At 37.9% G+C, this 20,567-nt stretch overlaps 2 protein-coding genes across 2 annotated transcripts in view; one reads left to right on the top strand and one right to left on the bottom strand.

Moving 5' to 3' along the window:
- LOC141434037 (uncharacterized) overlaps window positions 1-20,567 on the bottom strand; it is a 102,984-nt gene that overhangs the window by 38,855 nt on the left and 43,562 nt on the right.
- LOC141434432 (uncharacterized) lies at window positions 13,566-18,910 on the top strand. The gene is made up of 4 exons (XM_074096851.1): window positions 13,566-13,977; window positions 14,640-15,140; window positions 15,184-15,440; window positions 17,243-18,910. Exons 1-4 carry the CDS (start codon window positions 13,743-13,745, stop codon window positions 18,257-18,259), a joined length of 2,010 nt encoding a protein of 669 aa, XP_073952952.1. The 5' UTR covers window positions 13,566-13,742; the 3' UTR covers window positions 18,260-18,910.

The following is a 20,567-nucleotide window of genomic DNA, read 5'->3' as shown; positions in this document are numbered from 1 at the left end:
ACAGCTGTAACGAGCTATAGCGAATAATGTTTTGTGATTAAATTAATTGTTTCTGTTAGTGTGATTAAAAGATAACGCGTAAACCAGTTAGAATAATTAAACTGAAAATGGAAATTATAACTCGAGTTGATTATTATTCGTATTTGGTATAAAAATCCGGTTAAGTGCGAGTCGGAATCGTATTAAGGATTTCGTACAGTCAAAGGCAAAATTATTCATACACCAAAAAATTAAAAAAAAAACGGACTAGGTACCTGTTTATTTTCATGAGTGCCGTTACACATGCACAAGGTAATAATAATTATATTTCGTTTGTCACCCATATGGAGCCCAACCACGGCTAGGTGGTTTTGACTTGGAGTTTCAGTGCCTACCTTCCTGCTCCATCATCAGATCAGCTCAATGGTACCATATCATTGTACTAATATCATCAGAACTAGGCATAGGTAAATGACAAGTTTCGTGTAACCCCACCACCTTAAGTTCAAAGATTTCGTTATATACTTATACAAATACATAGTTACATTACAGAGGAAGCTTATTTAAAATTATTTGACGCAATTCCAAAAGAACAAAGTTTAAATTAGGTCGGAACTAGTCACGTTGGTTCAAGGAAAACAATTTGATTAATACCTAACTAGTTGTTTAAGTATAGTACCTACCATTTTAATCATAGTTCCCACACGTTGTATAACATGTTTAAATGACTATAAAATGTTTATAATGAATTTTCTAAACAGTTAAGAAAACACGTATTGTTAGCCAACTTGTTCAAATAATATTTGAACGCAACTGAAAGATAAACATAATACCTACTTAGCCGTTTGGAGTAAATCTACGTTTTAAGGGCAAAGTTAACATAACATTGGTATGTAACGAGATGTCTGTTTTTATCTGTTTTCATCAGTTAAAATTAGTTTTTTTGTTTATGTTGGTGGGCATGAATACAACTGAACATCTTTTTAACAAACATTTGTAAGTGTACTAACAATGTAGGTAAGAGGTACATTTATCCTGACAATTCCAAACTACACCGTACAACAATTAGCGTAGGATCAGTAACCGTTGCATTTAGATTAACTAACGAAATAACTCCACAAGAACAAGACGAATGCAAGTTCCCAGACCAATTTAATTGCACACAATGTGTTCTACATTTAATTAATGGAACGAAATAGAAGCCAGAACACACTGGCCGCATCCATAACACGTTTAATCGTGCCCCACCTTCGTTAGAATACAATACCCCTATCAGATTGACTCCATTGTGTTTGATGTCGGTGCAAGACCAATATGCATGTCTCTCGTTTAAATAATGACAATCACATTCTATTGTTTACACGGCCATGCTTTGGGCTTTTACTGTTTTTTTTTTTTTTATGAAATTTTAAGTGCATTAAGCACAGTAAAATACCTACATATTTACAAGCGGTGTACAGTAAATTAGTAGCCATAGCGACGGCGTAAATTATTTGTATACAATTCTCCATACAAATAATTTACGCCGTCGCTATCGAGTACGGTCACTGTAAACTCATGGTAGTGGTACAATACTCAGAGCCAGTTTACTGAAGAATAAGAGGTTTTTTTTTTTTTTACTTTACTTCTTTGAAATGGGGTGAAGACGTACCATGAGAAAGAATTCTCGGTTTATAAACAAGAAAAGTTGGTTTTTCTCGAGTCAAAGCTTAAATATCTGTACTCGTAAGAAAAGGAAGAGAAGTGATTAGTTGGAACTTGAAAGGAAAGTGCACCATACCATATTTAAAATGCTCAGGGATTCTTTTTCTTATTTTATTGCTTAAGCTAATCTTAACAGATAGTGTAAGTTTCTTTAAAATATTTTGGTATTAATGAAGTCTATGTCCAGCAGTGCACTAAGATAGGCCGATGATGATGATGATGAAAGTCTATTTGATATATCTAAACAGCAGACATTTTTTTAATACGCTACCATGCATTACAAGATACCATTTCAAACAAAAATGTATAAAGTGACAACTTTTAATGTGACAGTGTGTAGGTGCGATATTCTTCCACAATTTAGATTTGTTTTAAGCACGTTCAAATTCCACCTTTAGTCGGTCACTTAGTGACCTAGCTCACCCATTTAACCTCGTCAAAATGACAACTAAGAAGCATTTTGAAGTAAAATTATTACAATAATAAATCACAGACTTGGGTTTAACAACATTGTAGATGTCATCTAATTTGGACTTAACCAAAACTACGGAATGAAAGCATCATCCACATCACACTTTTATATTCTTTATTTAAAAACGTCAGCGCAACATGTCGGGTTTGGACAGGGTTGACATATTCACGTTCTGGTCTGAGAAAAAAAGGAAGTTTGAAATATGATTGGGAAATTGGATGATACATTTATTTATGTCAGTCCGGCATGTATTAACAGATGTTAATCTGTATTTAATTCATACTGCAAGAAGAATAAATTTACTGAAAAGTAACAATTTAAACACACAAACAAACAACGAATTTATTGAAAAGTAACTATTTAAATGGTCCTTAAACTGTTACTTTAATACACTGTTTGCACACCGAATATTTCGCACTATTCCACCACATAAACAATAGTTTCCTATGGCCAAAAGCGAGACTAAAAACTGGCGTTCTGATTGTAGCAGTCTGTATTGTTTCTCTGCCAGGGCTCGGCTGGCAGGGAATGCCCCTTATAACAGCCTCGATGTTTTGGTCGCAGTGCATTTGTTGGTTCACTATTTACTTTACAGCTACAGACTAAAGAAATAGCTAGCGGCTTGAAAATACGCGCTGTGTATACAGTGAGTCACGTTCCCAAGCTCCCCATTTAGAATTTAAGTTATTACATACCGTTTATCATATCTTATTTGATTTGGGTACCGTGAATTAGAATAAACTTATTAGTCCAGTTTGATATTACACAGTTTAGGTGATCAGCGAAACCAATTCGTTTCAACAAAGAGCATAACTAACAAGACCAATTACTACTACCTATTATTTACTGTGCTGTACTGTCACAATAGTAAAGGTAAAGTATCGTAGTGGTGCGTAGAGTAAACAGCACAACGACACGGCGCCGGCGCTGTCGCACTATAGTCCTTGACTTAGCGCAAATCGCAGCTGGCGCCAGTCTTGCCTGCTACGGTAGGGTTGCCTGCCTTAAAGGCTCATTCAAGACAACAAATCATGGTATTTCATAAAAATTAGCTGGTTTTTTGTACTTGTTTTTGAAACAAAAGATGTAAAAGACAGCCTCAATCCAGATCGCATGAAAAACGTGGTTAATACTGACTAGATAAAAAAAAAAAAAAAAATCAAAAAATCAAAATCATTTATTCAGTAAATAGGCCGCAATGGGCACTTTTACACGTCATTTTTTAAACTACCAGCGCTTTCGGAAAGACCATCATTGCCAAGAAGAATGCGCCGCAAGAAACTTGGCAGAAAGTCATTTTTTCAACATAAAATAATTACAAATAAAATACTTAAAAACTACAGTATACAATGAAATAAAAGAAAATACAAAATAATAATAATACAGGGATGTATGGGGTCCCTTAGTTACAAAACTAAACTCTAACTATAATCTACGTTCAGTGGAAGTGTAGACTGCTTCCACCGTCATAAATTAAAAAAAAAAAAATTATAATAATAATTTAATTCTGAAATTTACATTTCAGGTCAAGTAACCATTAAACTTTTGGATTCCGAAGGCAAGCTCACGTCTGCCGCCCCCAAAGTTAGCTCACACGAACTCATGTCATGCTCTGAAAGCAGAGCGGTACCGAGTGCATGGTATTGCTTCCGTTCCCATAAGCTCTATGGGATCGTCTTGGGAGCTTCGACGTCGCGGGCCTGTGACTAGAAATTAAACTAAAAATATACACGTTTAAAATCCATAAGCTTAACAATATACAGCCTTAAATATAGCAAGGGGATGTATAAAGTCCCTGAGTTAATAATAAAATTACTATATAGCAAGGGGATGTAGAAAGTCCCTGAGTTAACAATAAATAAAATTCCTAATCTAAATAATTCAGAGATGTATATAGTCTCTGAATGTCAAAGTAAACTAATTTAATTAACCAAATTATACAATCTTCAGAGGTGTAAAAAGCCTCCAATGTCAAAAACTTAAAATAATTATTAAAATAAAGAAATGGAGATGTATAAGGTCTCCAAATGTCAAACCAATAAATATTTTTAAATTAAATTCTGCAACGTGGACAACGGCAACAGAACCAGAAACTAGACACGAAATGCGCCGGGACACTGCCAAGTCACACTTCACAACACTTATTTATACACCGACATAAAAACACACACATACACAAACACGAATACATCACATCACACATCAACATCCTAATTTTCATCGGCTTTCAGTTTAGGCCATGTCGCATCATCACATAAGTACTCCTCAACTTTATAGTAAGCTTTCTTCAGAAGTGCACTCTTTATGTATTCTTTAAAAGAGTTGTGTGGCAATTTCCATGCTTCTACAGGAACTTTATTGTAAAATCTCACACAGTTTCCCACAAAAGATTTGCTTACTTTCCGTAAACGGAATTTTGGAACGGCAAGCTTGTGCTTATTACGAGTATTGATATCATGTACGTCTGACACTTTTTTAAAGGACTCGATATTCTTGTGTGTATACAATATCACATCATGTATATACTGTGAAGCTACTGTGAGGATGTTTATCTCCTTGAAGCGTTCTCTTAGTGAATCTCGGGAGCCAAGGTTGTAGATAGACCGGACTGCCCTCTTCTGTAGAATGAAGATAGTTTCTATGTCGGCTGCCTTGCCCCAAATCAGCATACCATAGGACATTATGCTGTGAAAATAACTGAAATAAACTAGCCGGGCAGTTTCAACGTTGGTAAATTGTCTGATTCTTCGTACAGCATAGGCGGCAGAGCTCAATCTACCAGCAAGACCAGAAATATGCGGGCTCCATTGTAAATTACGATCCAACGTAAGACCAAGAAAAACAGTCTCATGCACAAGTTTCAGATTCTCTCCGTTTAAGGAAATAGTTGTTTCAAACTGTCTCACATTAGGCAACGAAAATTTTATACACTTAGTTTTAGCTGCATTTAGTAATAAATTGTTAGCGGTGAACCAGTTTAGCGCCTCTGCTAAAGTCTCATTGATGTGGGTTGGATCTTCTTGTTGCCTGTTTACTTTGAATATCAAAGAAGTATCATCTGCAAACAATACTATGTTACATTTCTGTTCTAGCAAGTGGGGCAGGTCATTTATATATACTAGAAAGAGAAATGGACCCAAAATGGAGCCTTGTGGAACTCCAAGCTTCACCGCTGAGCCAGCTGACTGCGTTCTATTTATGTCCACTTTTTGAATTCTTTGGCTGAGATAAGACTTAACCAGGTTAAGTGCTTTAGCTGAAAGTCCATAGTGTTGAAGTTTGCGGATAAGCGTCTCATGCTCCACGCAATCGAAGGCCTTGGAGAGGTCGCAAAATATTCCTATTGCATCTTGCGAATTTTCCCATGCATCATAAATGTACTTCATGAGACTTGCGGCTGCATCTGTTGTCGAACGGCCTTTTGTGAAACCGAATTGCTGACTGTGTAGTAGGTTGTTTACATTGAAGTGACGAAGCAGCTGGTTAAGCATGATCTTTTCAAACACTTTACTCAGCACAGGCAGCACAGATATCGGACGAAAGTTGCCAGGATCAGATGAGCTCCCAGCTTTAAACAATGGAATCACTTTGCTATATTTCATTAAGTCCGGAAACACACCATCATCAATGCACTTATTAAATATGACGGCTAGGTACGGTGCCACAATATGGATGACAGATTGCATAACTCGAACAGAAATACCCCAAAGATCCTCCGTATTCTTCAGTTTTAAAGATTTAAAAGTCTTTATAATTTCTTCAGAGTTAGTATGTTGAAAATCAAAATTCAGACGTTTATCCTTCGCAATTTCATTTAGATAAGAACTAGCCAGCACAGTGGAAGACTTTAGATCGCGAGTCGTATTTACAGCAATATCTGAGAAAAAATTTTCAAAAGCACCCGCCACTTCTAAATCTGAAGTCAATATTCTATCATCCACTTTTAATTGGAATTGACAATTACGGGGCTTAGATTTACCTGTTTCTGAATTTATTACATTCCATACAGCTTTTACTTTATTTTCAGCGGATTTAACTTTATTACTAAGATAATCAGCCTTGGCAGCAATACATACTTTTTTAAATAATTTGGAATATTTTCTAACGTAGTCTATAAAGGAGGGGTCTTGACTGTGACTTTTCATTTCATAAAGTTCGTAAAGCCTAGTTCTACTCTTATGTATTCCCACCGTGGCCCAGTCACTAAACTTTGCCTTGTTACCGTTTCTCATTTTAGTTCTTAATGTGAAAACTTTTTCGAACTCTCGATTAATTACTGTAGACAGGTTCTTATATAGGACGTTAGGATCACTTCCCTCCATGTAAGGCTCAGGAACGCTGTTGATAATATTTTCCTTGAATTTTTCTACACGGGCTTCTGTAACGGGTCTGTAGGTTATTACTCGATCATTTGTCTGTTTAAGTATTGTAAAACAGGCTTTTTGGCCGCTGTGATCGGAATTAAAACAGTTTATTATTTCCTTGTCCATAGCATCACACTTGCAGAAAATATTATCTAAACATGTAGCTGTGTTAGCCGTCACTCTCGTTGGTTCCTCAAAAAGATGAAACAAGTTAAATGATTTAAATAAATTCAAAAGTCTTCCAGAATATCTATTTGCCGAGTCTAGTAAATTCACATTAAAATCTCCACATACGATGACAGATTTACTACTAGCAAAAACTTGTTTCAAAGCATCTTCCATCACGGGTTCGAACTGACAAAAGTCTGAGGACGGCGGCCTATATACACATAATATGATGTGATTCTCTAATTCAACACACGAAATTTCAATAACTCGTTCAATGGACAGCTGAACTACATTTTTTAGTTCTTTGCTCTTGTAATCGTCCTTAACAATAATCATAGAGCCTCCATGTATAGCCGATTTTCTAGTAAAGGAGCTGGCGATTCTATAATTACAAATATTCAATAATAGTTCATGTTGTTTTAACCAGTGCTCAGTAATACACATTACTCCTACATTTAACGCATCTAGGAATAAACCGATTTCAGTTATTTTGCTGGAGAAGCCTTGTATATTTTGATGAATCAAAATAAAACTACGTTGCTCCTCCGCTGTCTCACGCGTTAGTTTAAAGACTGGCGGCCCGCGGGCGGCGCGCGCGCGGCGTGTCCGGCCCCGCTGCCGTCGTCCGCTACGTACCTAGGTTCGATATTAAATGCTAATAACTTTGCTGTGGCTACTTTACACTTTTTCGACAAAAACAATTTCAATTCATTTAATTTAATTTTTTTTACAAATTTATTAGTGTCAAAGAATTGATATTTATTATTATAACAAGTTACATTATACAACATAGCATTCCACTTAGATATTGTAACATTGCGCTCATAAGACAAATAACTAGAATATGGGAAAGCACATAAAATAATCTTATAGATGCCGCGCTGCTCCACAGCTGACAGTGCACGAAGCAAATCTTCAAAGCCAGATTTCTTTATGCGTAGACTGTTACCCAGCATGATGATCAACGTGGTTGAAGTGTCAAATTTGTCTTTAAACAATCGATCGGCAAACTGCTGGAGACTAGCACCGCGTAGGCAGTAGTTTACGACCCTTTGCTCCAGGAGCTGGTTGAGTATGGGTCCAAAACCCACGCCAATCTCGTCAGAGTACATGACAGTATTGACGGTAGGTAGCGTGCCTGAGTTTGCCATTGCAACCGGAGGAGTGCTTCGTGCAGCGGGCGGCGGGCTTGCGGTTGGCTCGGGGCGCGCGGGCGGCGGGTTGCTCGCAGGCGGCGGCGCTCCGACAGCCGGGGGGAGTGCGCGGGTGGCGGGGGCTCGCGGGCGGCGGGGAGCGCTGTGGCGGCGCGGGGCTCGCGAGCGGCGGGGGCCGCTCTGGCGGCGCGGGGCTCACGGGCGGCGCGGGGCTCGAGGGCGGCGGGGGCCGCTCCGGCGGCGCGGGGCTCGCAGGCGACGGGGGCCGCGCGGGCGACGCAAGGCTGGCGAGCGGCGGGGGCCGCTCTGGGTGCACGGGGCTGGCGGGCGACGGGGACCGCCACACCGGCGCTCGGGGCCCGATGAGGTGGCTTTGTGCAGGCGAAGTTTCATGCGAACAAACACACATATGATTATTAATAAAAGAGTCAAAGCGTTCTTCATTATAGCGACACATGTTAACTAACTGTGTAGCAGCACTGACATGCGCACTAATTTCACGCTTGCTGCTTTCATATTTAGCGCTTATATCTCTAAGTGATTCTTCTAACCTACTGATTTTTGACAGTAAGGTCTTTGTCATACTGTCATGTAAAGAGTCTCGTGCTTCTAATTCACTCTGAGTTGATTTAAGTTTATTTATTATCACACTGCGCTCTTTAATTAAATGTACATTTTTTTGTAAACCATGTTTAGCATTTATATATTTCTGTGTGCGTCTAATAAATTTCTTAACTTTAATATATTTTTTTAGAGTTTTATTACTTACCAAATAGCATGATGTGGTTGAATCATCTTTTGTCAAATCAATTGTTGATATAACTGACTGAGAGTGGGACGCTGCGGGTGAACTACTGTTGGAGCAGATCATGCCTTCATATAAACTTTTGCCCATTAATTCATCATACAGACTATCAGTTTCGGCAGCTTGGTGACGCTCACATTCTATTTGAAGCTCATGTATGTCTCTGTGAGCTTCCGTTAGCTCACTTTCTAAGTCATCAATGCGCCTCAATGCTTGCTCATAATGGGCTGAGCAGTCCTCAAACGAATCCATTTTTGCTTGCATTTGCACCAGCTGCTCATAGGTGTCATGGTACTGTATGTCAAATTCACCCAGTTGATTCTTCAGTTGAGTGTTTTTGTTCACAATCCTTGCTACTTCCACCTCACCCTCCTCTCTTTCCCTTTCCAGTTGAGCACACAGACTCTTGTAGTGTTTCAAATCTTCAAGAGTTGCTCTGAGCTGCATTTCCTGCTGGCGCGCCACGGCCTTACGGGTCAGTACGTTTGTGGTCATTTTCTATGACTCCTTTTTGGATCAAAGCGCAGTTTCCAAAGTTTTGTTCTTAAGTTACTTACTGTGTTGCCACAGTGAGACTTACTTATGGTGATCTGAAACTAACCACAATGCAACTGAATACTAGGCAAAGAAAGCAATGAAATAAGCAGTCAAGAATTAAACAAAAGGATAGAAGTGTAACAACAAGGTATTGACAGATAAAGTGACAGAAGGAGCAGTCTAATACAATAAAAAGTAAGAAAAAGGAACACTAGGTATTAATTATTAAATATAAAGTACGAAAATTACTAAGAAACAGGTAAACAGCTGAGTGGGTCAATGACACAATGACATGCGTATAGTCATAAGTGTAGTCGTATAATCATACGGGATTTTACCTTTGAACTAGGTATATAGAATTTGAAAACAAAAGCAATACTTATTCTAGGGATGAAAATCAATAACAATACTCCCCAGGTTATGTAGCAGCACAAAACAATGTTTCCTTTTTTAAATTACGGTCGTTGATCCAGCGACTGACGTTTGTTGAGCGTTTGAATTTTTACACTGATAGTATTAATAGTATTAGGTCACTGTCCGGCTGGATAACATTTACACGCCTTAATTAATGCACAAAGAACACTTTTAAATACTTAAATACACTTTTTGCGCTATTAATATAATTAAAAAGCAATTAAAATAAATGACACTCGTTTTTGACGTCTTGCTTGGATTACGTTTTTCACAAAACTAATTAAAACTAAACTTGGATTAACTCTAGATACACACTAGATTGTGTCTTTCTGGTGAGCAGGTTATTCTAGTGTCTAGAAAACTGCTTTAATTCAATAATCCCATCAAGAACTTTATGCACTCTGCGATTCTTAAATAAAACAGTAAATATTTTTCAAGTAAACAACGCTTAAACTATTTATTATTTACTCGGAAAAGTGACTGCTAGCCAAGGCCTTTGCCATTTACTCTATTGTCCCGGTTAAACAGAGTCGACAAATGCTAATGGTTACACTTACCTGTTCAATATTATAAATTAAATTAGCTGTATTCTTCTTTGCCTGCATGCCGAATGGAGATCGGTAATAAATTAACAAAAACAATACCGCAAAGTACGAGTAATGCCTGATTTAATCGAGAATTTAGGAATAAAAAAAAGTAAGAAAATGTCAACTTCAATTTGTTAACGATAGTGGAAACCATTAAACTCCTTCGTAAAGTGGGCGCAGCGGTCCCGTTGAATGAAATTCTCCGTGTGTTTTCATACTCTTTGTGCTATCAAACACCAGTGTTTGTGGTATTTTGGTATTTTACTTGTAATTTTATTGTGCTTAGACTGAGGGAACCACTTCAAAAGTCGTTTGAGAACGGGAGAATCGACTATCGATCTTGGTTGACATTTTGTTGGAATGTGTCTGTTTAAATACGCAGTATTTGGCTTTTTTATGTTTTATAAATAAAAACTTCACAATGCCTGTTATCGATTAGATAAACAATTTTTAAGTAAAAAAACAAAGTTATAAAGAGGTTAATGTTTGAAATTCAACATTAGACAGAGAAAGACATATTTGCATTCTTCTGCTTCACCTTTCTTTCTTTCATCACACGCAAGTTGAGAAAGAGACAGGTATGAAGATTTTTCAAAAAATCACTTTAAATCCAATTTTTAACCGATTTAAAATTTTTCTTCGCTAAACACTGTATGTATATCTATATTTTCACGCACACACACACAAACATCACGCCTGTAGGTATTCCCAAATGGGGTAGGCAGAGCACACGAAACGTTACCGTTTCGGAGATCTATATTTCATAATAATATATAAGACATGGCAAATTCAGGAGTTGTCAAATACCGTATTCCACTGGTTGAATAGAATACCGTCAAGTTGTTTATAAGCTTTCAAAAAAAGAGCGTACAAAAGGCCGGCAACGCAATTGTGACTCTTCTGGTGTTGCAGGTGTCCATGGGCGACGGTAATCATTTACCATCAGGCGATCTGTTTGCTCGTTTGCCCCCTATATCTAAAAAAAGGACCCAGAAAGAAATAAGTTTTAAATAAGAAAGCTTTTTTGGCCTTTACTGTATCCTAACCTACCTATAGTGTAATAACTACTTATTGTACACCACGTAGTAAATAGCTCTCAAAGCAAATAATACGATAAGAAATTATGCGATGTAGCGACACATTGTGTCAGATGGTCGTCACATAAATAAATTTATTAAAATTTGATGTGCACGCGCAAATAGCTGGATCTCTGCGGAATAACACATAAATTTTTTTTTTAATTTCGATGTTCCCATAATTGTGTGTTATGTTACTATTTACATGTGTGTTTTCATTTATTTATTTGGATTATTTGTGTGTAATTGTGTAAATTTTATTGTATTTGTTTGTATTCCGTATTATTGAAAAAATGTCTTCTCTCTTTCTTTCTCATAGGATCGGAACATAATTTCAAAAAACTTTACCACTGGGTTTAAAAGGCAAGAGTGTTTTTATGCAATGTTAGTACTCGTATGTTGGTGTAAATTTTAGGATTTTTTTCGGTATTTGTAGGAAAATCGACAAATCTATCTATACATATAATAAAGCTGAAGAGGGTCGAAAGTCTGTACATGGAAGATATTCGACAAAAAGTTGGCTGGGGATACTTAGAATCGATAACAGAACACGTTCCAATAGTTTTTAGAATTTTTGTCTGTTTGTCTGTTTATCTGTTTATCTGTTTGTCGTTTATTTGACCGCGCATCACGTGAGAACGGCTGAACGGATTTTTACGCAAACTTTACTAATCCGACGAGAAAATCCCCGGCCAGGTTATAGGCTATAAAAATTTGACCCTTAGGGTATAAAAATTCAACCCTTAAAAGTGGAGGTAGCTACTACATTCGATTGAGTTAAGTTTCCACCTTCAAGTTTTTAAATACGTGCTATGACTATCAAGTACCCTGATAAACTAACTGATGGCGCTTAAATTAATAACGTTGTGACTCGAACTGAGGAAGGATTTTGCCAAATTAACTAAGTTTAAAAGAAGGAGTACGGATATCAACAAATTTAAATGAAAAATTTAATTGATTTAACAATACGATCAAAATTAAACGACAATAAAGTAATTGCCACACATTCCAGTGCCATCTTTTAGAGAGCTGGGTAAACAGTAAGTAATGGAGTAAACTAATAAAAAAGAGTTTACTTACATATAAAGAAAAACTAATAGTACTACCGTATATGGTTGTACCTGAGGGTTGTACTTAGTTTTTTTAGCATTTGAAAAAGGGTTAAGTACAATCTTGACGAGTCTTTTTATTGAAAGAGGTTTTAAAAAAAACAGTTACTTTTACTTATGATACCAAAAGCATGTAAATGATCATTATATCCTTGCTAATTGTTACTATTTGCTGTGACTTATTTTTCAAAAGTTTTTTTCAATAAAAAGACACATCAAGATCGCTTGCCTTCTTTCTAATGCTAAAAAAAAGAAGTATAAGTAATGGTAAAATCAACATACACATCAACACGCGTACGTGTATAATTGCATAATGTATACATCTATCTTCTATCTATACAAAAGTTGGCTGGGGATACTTAGAATCGATAACAGAACACGTTCCAACAGTTTTTAGAATTTTTGTCTGTTTATCTGTTTATTTGACCACGCATCACCGTGAAAACGGCTGAACGGATTTCATGCAAACTTCAAACAAACTAATTTGTCGAGAAAATCCCCGGTCAGGTTATAGACTTTAAAAATACTACCCTAAAAGAGGGTTTTGGTAGCCGCTACTCTCGATTGAGTTAAAATTGCACCTGTATCTTATGACGCTACTTAGGAAGGAGTGCAGACTTATTTAAGTGTTGTACGACTATCGAGTACCCTGCTACACTAACAGATGGCGCTGATTTTGCCAAATTGACTAAGTTTAGAAGAGGGGGTACGGATATCAAGAAATTTAACTGAATAGGTAATTGATTAAATAATACAACAAAATTAAAAGACAATAAATTAATTGCCACACATTTCGCAGTGCCATCTTATGGGGAACTATGAAACAAACGAGTTAACATAGTTACGTAGTGGTTACATCAACACTCATAATATTCAACACGCGTATAATTTAATAGAATGTCATAAATTATTCCTAATTTAATTATATCCGGAATACGGAAATTCGTCGAAGAACTAAAGTCACTGACTTAGCTCGAAAAATTATATGCTAGTTGCAGTGGCAATTGGCAGGCCACATCGCTCGAAAACCGATATCCGTTGGGGAGAAGTCCTCGAGGAGTGGCGACCGGAAGACGTTGGCAGGCCTTCCAGGTGGAATGACGACATGTGAGACCTTGCGAAAACCGGTGGTGCAAGTAGCGAGTTGTCGTTCATTTTATTTCATGGTAATCTGAAATATAATTGAATTAAACAGTGTAGTACCTTTTCCCTAACTCGTTGGCATCGCGGAAGTTTAGAAAAGAAAAAACGTCTAAAGATATTTGTTCTTTATGTGACAACACTAGACACGTCACTTCTTTTTCCGCCCGACGGCATCGTGGATCGGCATTGTGCAAAATAGTGCAAAATAGTGTTTTTAAAATATAAAAGCTATGCCCAGTGAACGAAAACTTATTAAAATATTAAAAGAATGTGCGGCGTCCCTCGAGAAGGGTCACAATCGCCATCGGCGTCGGCGCAGACGCAGTCGGAGCCGGAGCCGGAGCCGGCCACGCGGCGGCAGATCCCGGAGTCGTAGCCCCGTGCGACGTGAGCCCTCGCCGCCACCGGAGTCGCCTCCCCGGATTGAGACAGAACAGAAAGAAGACGAGAGTGACAAAGTAGAAGGTGAGTTCGCGCAAATTTTTACTTTGACTTTCAGACTAACCTAAAAAAGTTCATCAACAGACGCCCGCGATAACGTTAAGCTTGAGTAACATTGTGTGTTTGCATTGTACAAATTCTTCTCCATGGTTGCTCATCGAGTGCGAGAACTGCGAGATACTCAAGGTATCAATCAAGGTCTCTGTTATACTGGATGGCGTAATTCTCTGAAACGCGGCCATTGACAGATGCTAACACTTCGATGTAGCAAATGGCTCGCATGCTAACGCACTCACTGTGTTTGGTTTTTCCTCACAATTACTGAATACGAAATGCTTACACTGTTATTTCTATGATACAATAACATAAGCCTGACTTGACACACTATGCTTTCAACCTCTGTGCACAACCATTGAGTACGCGATACTCCTGCTATCATTTCTATGTGGCAAAATGGTTTGAGATGCTTCGGGATGCTTAAGGCAGAATCTCTTCTAAGCAGCCATTGAGTACGAGATACTCACGCTATCATTTCTATGTGGCAAAATGGTTTGACATGCTTCAGCATGTCTAATGCTGAACCCCTTCTAGCAGCCATTGAGTACGAGATACTCGCGCTATCATTTCTATGTGGCAAAATGGCCTGCAAGCTTGTGCTTAAGGTGTCTTCTTCCTGTGCTTTCCAGATGCGGTAATGGTTAACCCATTCAGTGAAGCCCTCGGGGACGACTACATAGAAACAACCAAGTATGACAAAAGCATTCACGAGGATATATCCCGCAGATGGACACACATAATAGTCAATGGATTGTCAAAGGAACAAAGAGATAACATTACAAAGAAATACAAGATTCCAGGAAACTGCACAATATTGGAAGCACCGGCAATCAACATTGAAATAAAAAATGTACTCGGTGACAGCTCTAAACTAAGGGACAAGAGTATCGAGATAGGCCAAGCTCAGTTGGGCCTGGCAACTGGTATTATTGGAAAGGCAATGACACAGCTTATGGAAAATGAAGAACTAAACAAAACACACCTCATAAGCTTGCTCAGTGACGCTTCCAAATTACTAAATGACCTAAATTTTCATCAAACTAAAACTAGGAAAAAGTTAATAATTCCTTCTTTGGATAAAAACTTTATTCAAACAATTGAAAAGTCAAATAGAAATGCTTTTTTGTTTGGTGATGACCTGTCAGAAACCATAAAGACAGCAAAACACTGCAGCAGTCAATGGCCCACATAAAGAAGACTGTCACTCCGAGCACAAAAACTACAAAGTCGGGAAACCGCAATGGTCCGCCACTTCGGCCGAAGGGCAAGGGGATGACGCGTGGCGGACCGAAGACACAGGAGTTCCAGTCTACCCAGTCGTTCCATCCAGTCAACCAGCAGAAACGATATTCTTCGAACCAGAACCAGCGCCGCCCAGCGAAGCCAGCACAGAGGCCCCGCAGTGCAGCATACCGGCGCTAACTAACCAGGTACATGCTGGAAATATAACAAACTATTTAAAATGTTGGGAAGCCTTAACCGCTGACCCTGTAATTCTACAGTGGGTACGGGGGTATCGCATACCATTTGAAACGGAGCCATTCCAAACATCATTACCTGTTAATAATTTACCAGCAAATGAAACAACAGCAATGACTGAGTCTATCCATAACCTACTTGCACTTGGTGCTGTTAGTCCTTGTGAACATACTGAAGGCGAATTTTTGTCCAAAATATTTTTAAGACCTAAACCTAATGGAAAATTTAGATTTATTCTGAACCTGAAACCACTTAATAAGTTTATTTCTCCTAAACATTTTAAAATGGAGGACATAAGAACTGCCATCAAATTGATTTATGAAAATTATTACATGTGCTCCATTGACTTAAAGGAATCATATTTTCTTGTCTCGGTACACAAATCCCACAGAAAATACCTCAGATTTGAACACTTGGGACAATTATATGAATTCACTTGCATGCCTTATGGCTTATCTACTGCCCCAGGGTTATTCACAAAACTACTTAAACCAGTAGTAGGTTACCTAAGAAACCTAGGTCACATGTCTACCATTTACTTGGATGACTATTTATGTATTGGGCAATCATCAACTGCATGTATATCCAACATGAACGCCACGATACAACTCTTTCAATGCCTAGGCTTAATAATTAACTATGAGAAAAGCAATTTAACCCCAAGTATGAAGTGTCCATTTCTTGGATTTGTTATTAACTCTAAGGACATGTGCTTAGAACTACCTAGTGATAAAAAAACACGCATAATAGCGTTAGTTAGAGAACACTTGCAATTGAAAAAACTTAAAATAAGACAATTTGCAAAACTTTTAGGAACACTGATTTCGGCATGCCCCGCTGTCCCTTATGGATTAATGCATACTAAACAAATGGAACGTAGTAAATACCTAGCCCTTCTGCAGGGACAAGATGATTATGACACTATAATGACACCTTCTAATGATATATTACCTGATTTACAGTGGTGGCTAGATAATATCCCTCATGCTAAAAGGAAACTGTCAGAAAATAAATTTAGTATGGAAATATACTCAGACTCTAGCCTTACAGGGTGGGGATCATACTGCAATGGCGAGCGTACTGGAGGTCTGTGGTCAGATAATGAACAAAAACTTCACATTAACTTATTAGAACTCACTGCAGCGTATTTTGCTTTAAAATGCTTCGCTGACAAAACTAAAAATACTAGAGTACTGCTCAGGATTGACAATACTACCGCCATTGCATGTATTAATAAAATGGGAAGCGTGCAATACCCCCACCTTAACACAGTTGCCAGGAAAATCTGGCTGTGGTGCCAAAAACGCAACATACATGTTTATGCAGCTTACATCAAGTCTAAAGACAATGTTATTGCTGACCAGGAGTCTAGAAACACTAACATAGACACAGAGTGGGAACTGTCAATTGATGCCTACAAATCAATATGTGACACATTTGGGAAACAAGACATTGATCTGTTTGCCAGTAGAATCAATGCTAAATGTACAACATATGTATCATGGAAGAGAGACCCATATGCATTTAACATTGACGCTTTTACGCTTGACTGGTCGGAACATTACTTCTATGCATTTCCTCCATTTGCGATACTATCCCGATGTTTCCACAAAATTAAACAAGACAAAGCAAAAGGCGTTGTGGTGTTCCCAGTATGGACCTCTCAGCCGTGGTACCCTTTAGCTAAAACACTAATGATATCAAAACAAATTACACTAAAACCTAGTAAAAAATTGTTACTATCACCTTTCAGAACTCCACACCCGCTGAGCTCATCGCTTTCCCTGGCAGCCGCAATCTTCTGCGGCAAGCATTCCGACTCAGAAATTTGCCAGAAGGATCATTAGACATAACTATAGCCTCTCTAGCGGCAAGTACACTTAAACAATATAACACTACATATACTAAATGGTGGGCCTTTTGCAGACAGTACAAACTAGACGTGTACAAAGCATCAATACCTCAAATTCTACAATTCTTAACATACAGATTTGAGGAAAACGCCAGCTATAGCACTCTTAATACGGACAGGTCGGCACTAGCATTATTAATGGAAGGTAGTATAGGCACGGATGATAGGATCGCAAGATTTATTAAGGGAGTGTACAGACTACGACCACCAATCCCAAAATATGTGAGTATGTGGGACCCTTCAAGAGTGCTGCGCTTATTAACAAACTGGCCAGAAAATAGTTTTTTAAGCTTGGAAAAAGTCACCAAAAAACTGTCGATTCTTTTAGCTTTAGCTTCAGCTCAGCGGGTTCAAACATTGTCTGCCATAAAAATTAATAATATTAACGAATATGAGTCAAAAATTTTAATCAATATCACAGATGTAATAAAAACCTCAGTTAGTACTAAATCTCAACCCACCATTAACCTGCCATTTTTTGAAAGTAACCCTCAAATTTGTCCAGCCAGAGCTCTTAAAGCATATTTAAATAAAACAAAATTAATAAGAAATAATGAACCTTACCTTTGGATTACATTTAAAAAACCACACAGAAGAGCATCAAGTCAAAGCATCAGTCGATGGATAAAATGTGTTATGTCAGAGAGTGGAATTGACACCTCCACATTCAGCTCACATAGCACAAGACATGCTGCTTCTTCAATCGCAAAAAAGCGCGGTGTTCAGTGGGACATTATTAGGAAAGCGGCTGGATGGACAAAAAATTCAAATACATTCGCAAAATTTTATGATGTACCAATTATTGACGATAGCTCATCACAAGGGAGCTTTGCTATGGCAGTACTAGGAAATAATTAAAGACATTTTAAGAATTAGCCTTACAACATGATGATTGTGATTTATAATTATTATTATTATTGTTTGTAGTTAACTAATTGTACTACAAAGCTAAATAAAGTTGATGATTGTAACAGATGTTTCTTTCAGAATACTTCGATACATCATCATTTACCTGCTCATCATTGCTGACAACTCTGAACATCTACACTGTTTAATTCAATTATATTTCAGATTACCATGAAATAAAATTAAGAATTAAACGAGCTTACCTGTAAGCGAAGTCTGATTCTAATTTTTTGAATGGTAATCTGAAATATAATTACCCACCCAGCCCTAGATTAAACCCATGAAGCAATGATGAGGTACATTCACAAGACATCAACTATTTAGATAGATCAATGGCTTGTGAATCTTCGACAAGCCATAATGTGCTTTACTGACTGAGTAAACTACATTTTGGCTTTCTCTCTCTAAAATAAGTGACGTGTCTAGTGTTGTCACATAAAGAACAAATATCTTTAGACGTTTTTTCTTTTCTAAACTTCCGCGATGCCAACGAGTTAGGGAAAAGGTACTACACTGTTTAATTCAATTATATTTCAGATTACCATTCAAAAAATTAGAATCAGACTTCGCTTACAGGTAAGCTCGTTTAATTCTTAATTGTAATTTATTTGTATTGTAATAACATTGATTATATGTATGTTAGTCTGTAAGGTATTTATTGTATGGGGCAAGTTGCCCGAAATAAATGGATTTATTACGAGTATTATTATTATTGTGGCGTTTTAAAGGGTAGGCCTTTTCCAGCAAAGGACCTCTTCCGGCTGATGTTTGAAAAATTATATCGCATCCATATTCATACGCATTGCCTCTTTTAAGCACTAATAATGGTCACGAAAAGTACTTCAAAAAAACATTTTTCTCTTTCTTTTGCGGAGTAATTTTCAAACGATTCGGAATTGGGACTCGCATTTTATAGGCGTTACCATGCCTTCCCGAAAAAAAAGAAAACTTTCGCGAAAGTCTCGCAGCGCATTAAGACCACAGGGGCACGGTCTCAGGAGTCTGAGGAAGACCGCGATGGAGAACTCATTGGCGCTCTAGCCAGGCAGGCCGCTTCGCTTTCGGCTGAAACGGCAAGCCAGCGCGAGGCTGGTTGCGATCCCAAAGACTGTACGCAATCTGAGATCGCTCGATGTAGGAAAAATAGTAAGCGAAGAAGAATAATGTTATTTCTTGAGCAATATAGATGTGAACTTGGTGATCATGATCAGATTTTTCAGTTGATTGTTTAGCCGTAGTTTGAAGGGATTTTTCGAAAATTCCACGAAACGGCCAATGCGGGGAAAATAACTTTATTCTTTCGAGTATTGTGTAAATATAAAAATCTACGCAGACGAAGCGCGGGCAAAAGCTAGTTACAGCACCCTCGCTCGCTTTGCTCGCTCGTGCGCCTAATATCTTGGGTGTTGTTATTGATCACATACAACCCTTGTTTATCAATCTACTATTTAATGATCGGGGTTAAGACATGAGATATTTATTATCTTCGAGATGTAGATCGCATTGCTTTTAGGCTTCGTTTCCACCAGAGATATGCGAGGATGTGTTGCGAGGAATGTTGTTTTTATAAATCCAATAGTAAACGCTTTATTAAGCTCGCTTCGCTCCACGCAGCTGTTTTCTTAAATGAGAGATGCTGTGCAAGGTATTAGGTAAATGAACATCCTCATCCTCATCCCCGGACATTTTTGGCGGAAACGCAGACTATACAGAGCTCCGAATAATTCGAGTGCATCTACCGGGTCATGATGTTTCGTTGAACAAAAAAGTACAAAGCGACATGTGTTCATGGAATTATCTGGGCATACTCTCCCCGTTACCGTGAAATTAGCGGAAGTTATCCGTGTCTCGAAAAAAAATCAATTGATTAAACCTACCTAGTAGAATAGCCATTAATTCCCGAGAAGTTCAACAAAGGTTAAATTTAACGCGCGCCAAGCTGTAACCGTTGTCAAAATAAATCGGTGTTAATGTGCCATCTCCTTCGATGGATTCGACGTTGAGCGGGGATTTCCCTCGTGCCTTATTCCTGGTGGTGAAAAATTGTTGATTGAGTTGAAATATTTGTACGAGGTTTTTTATTATTTATTTTATTCTGTAAATTTTTATTAATCAATGAATATACTTTTTATTCTTACAATCAAGGAATTATCGTAGCCTTTTTGAAATTAAGTAAATTCTTAATACTAGCTTTGGAGTGAAATATGGTAAGCTAGCCGTTGCCCGCGACTTGGTCTGCGAATAATTTTATCTGCGCTCG

This window comes from Choristoneura fumiferana, chromosome 13 (assembly GCF_025370935.1).
Source record: "Choristoneura fumiferana chromosome 13, NRCan_CFum_1, whole genome shotgun sequence".
Classification (NCBI taxonomy): Eukaryota; Metazoa; Arthropoda; class Insecta; order Lepidoptera; family Tortricidae; genus Choristoneura; species Choristoneura fumiferana.
This window is presented reverse-complemented; position numbering and strand designations above follow the sequence as displayed.

Excerpts from the sequence above, each read along its gene's own strand:
- LOC141434432 (XM_074096851.1), top strand. The coding sequence starts at position 13,743 with ATGCCCAGTGAACGAAAACTTATTAAAATATTAAAAGAATGTGCGGCG. Across the intron at positions 15,141-15,183 it reads TAGAAATGCTTTTTTGTTTG|CAGTCAATGGCCCACATAAA; the intron begins GTGATGACCTGT and ends AAAACACTGCAG. Across the intron at positions 15,441-17,242 it reads TACCGGCGCTAACTAACCAG|AACTCCACACCCGCTGAGCT; the intron begins GTACATGCTGGA and ends ATCACCTTTCAG.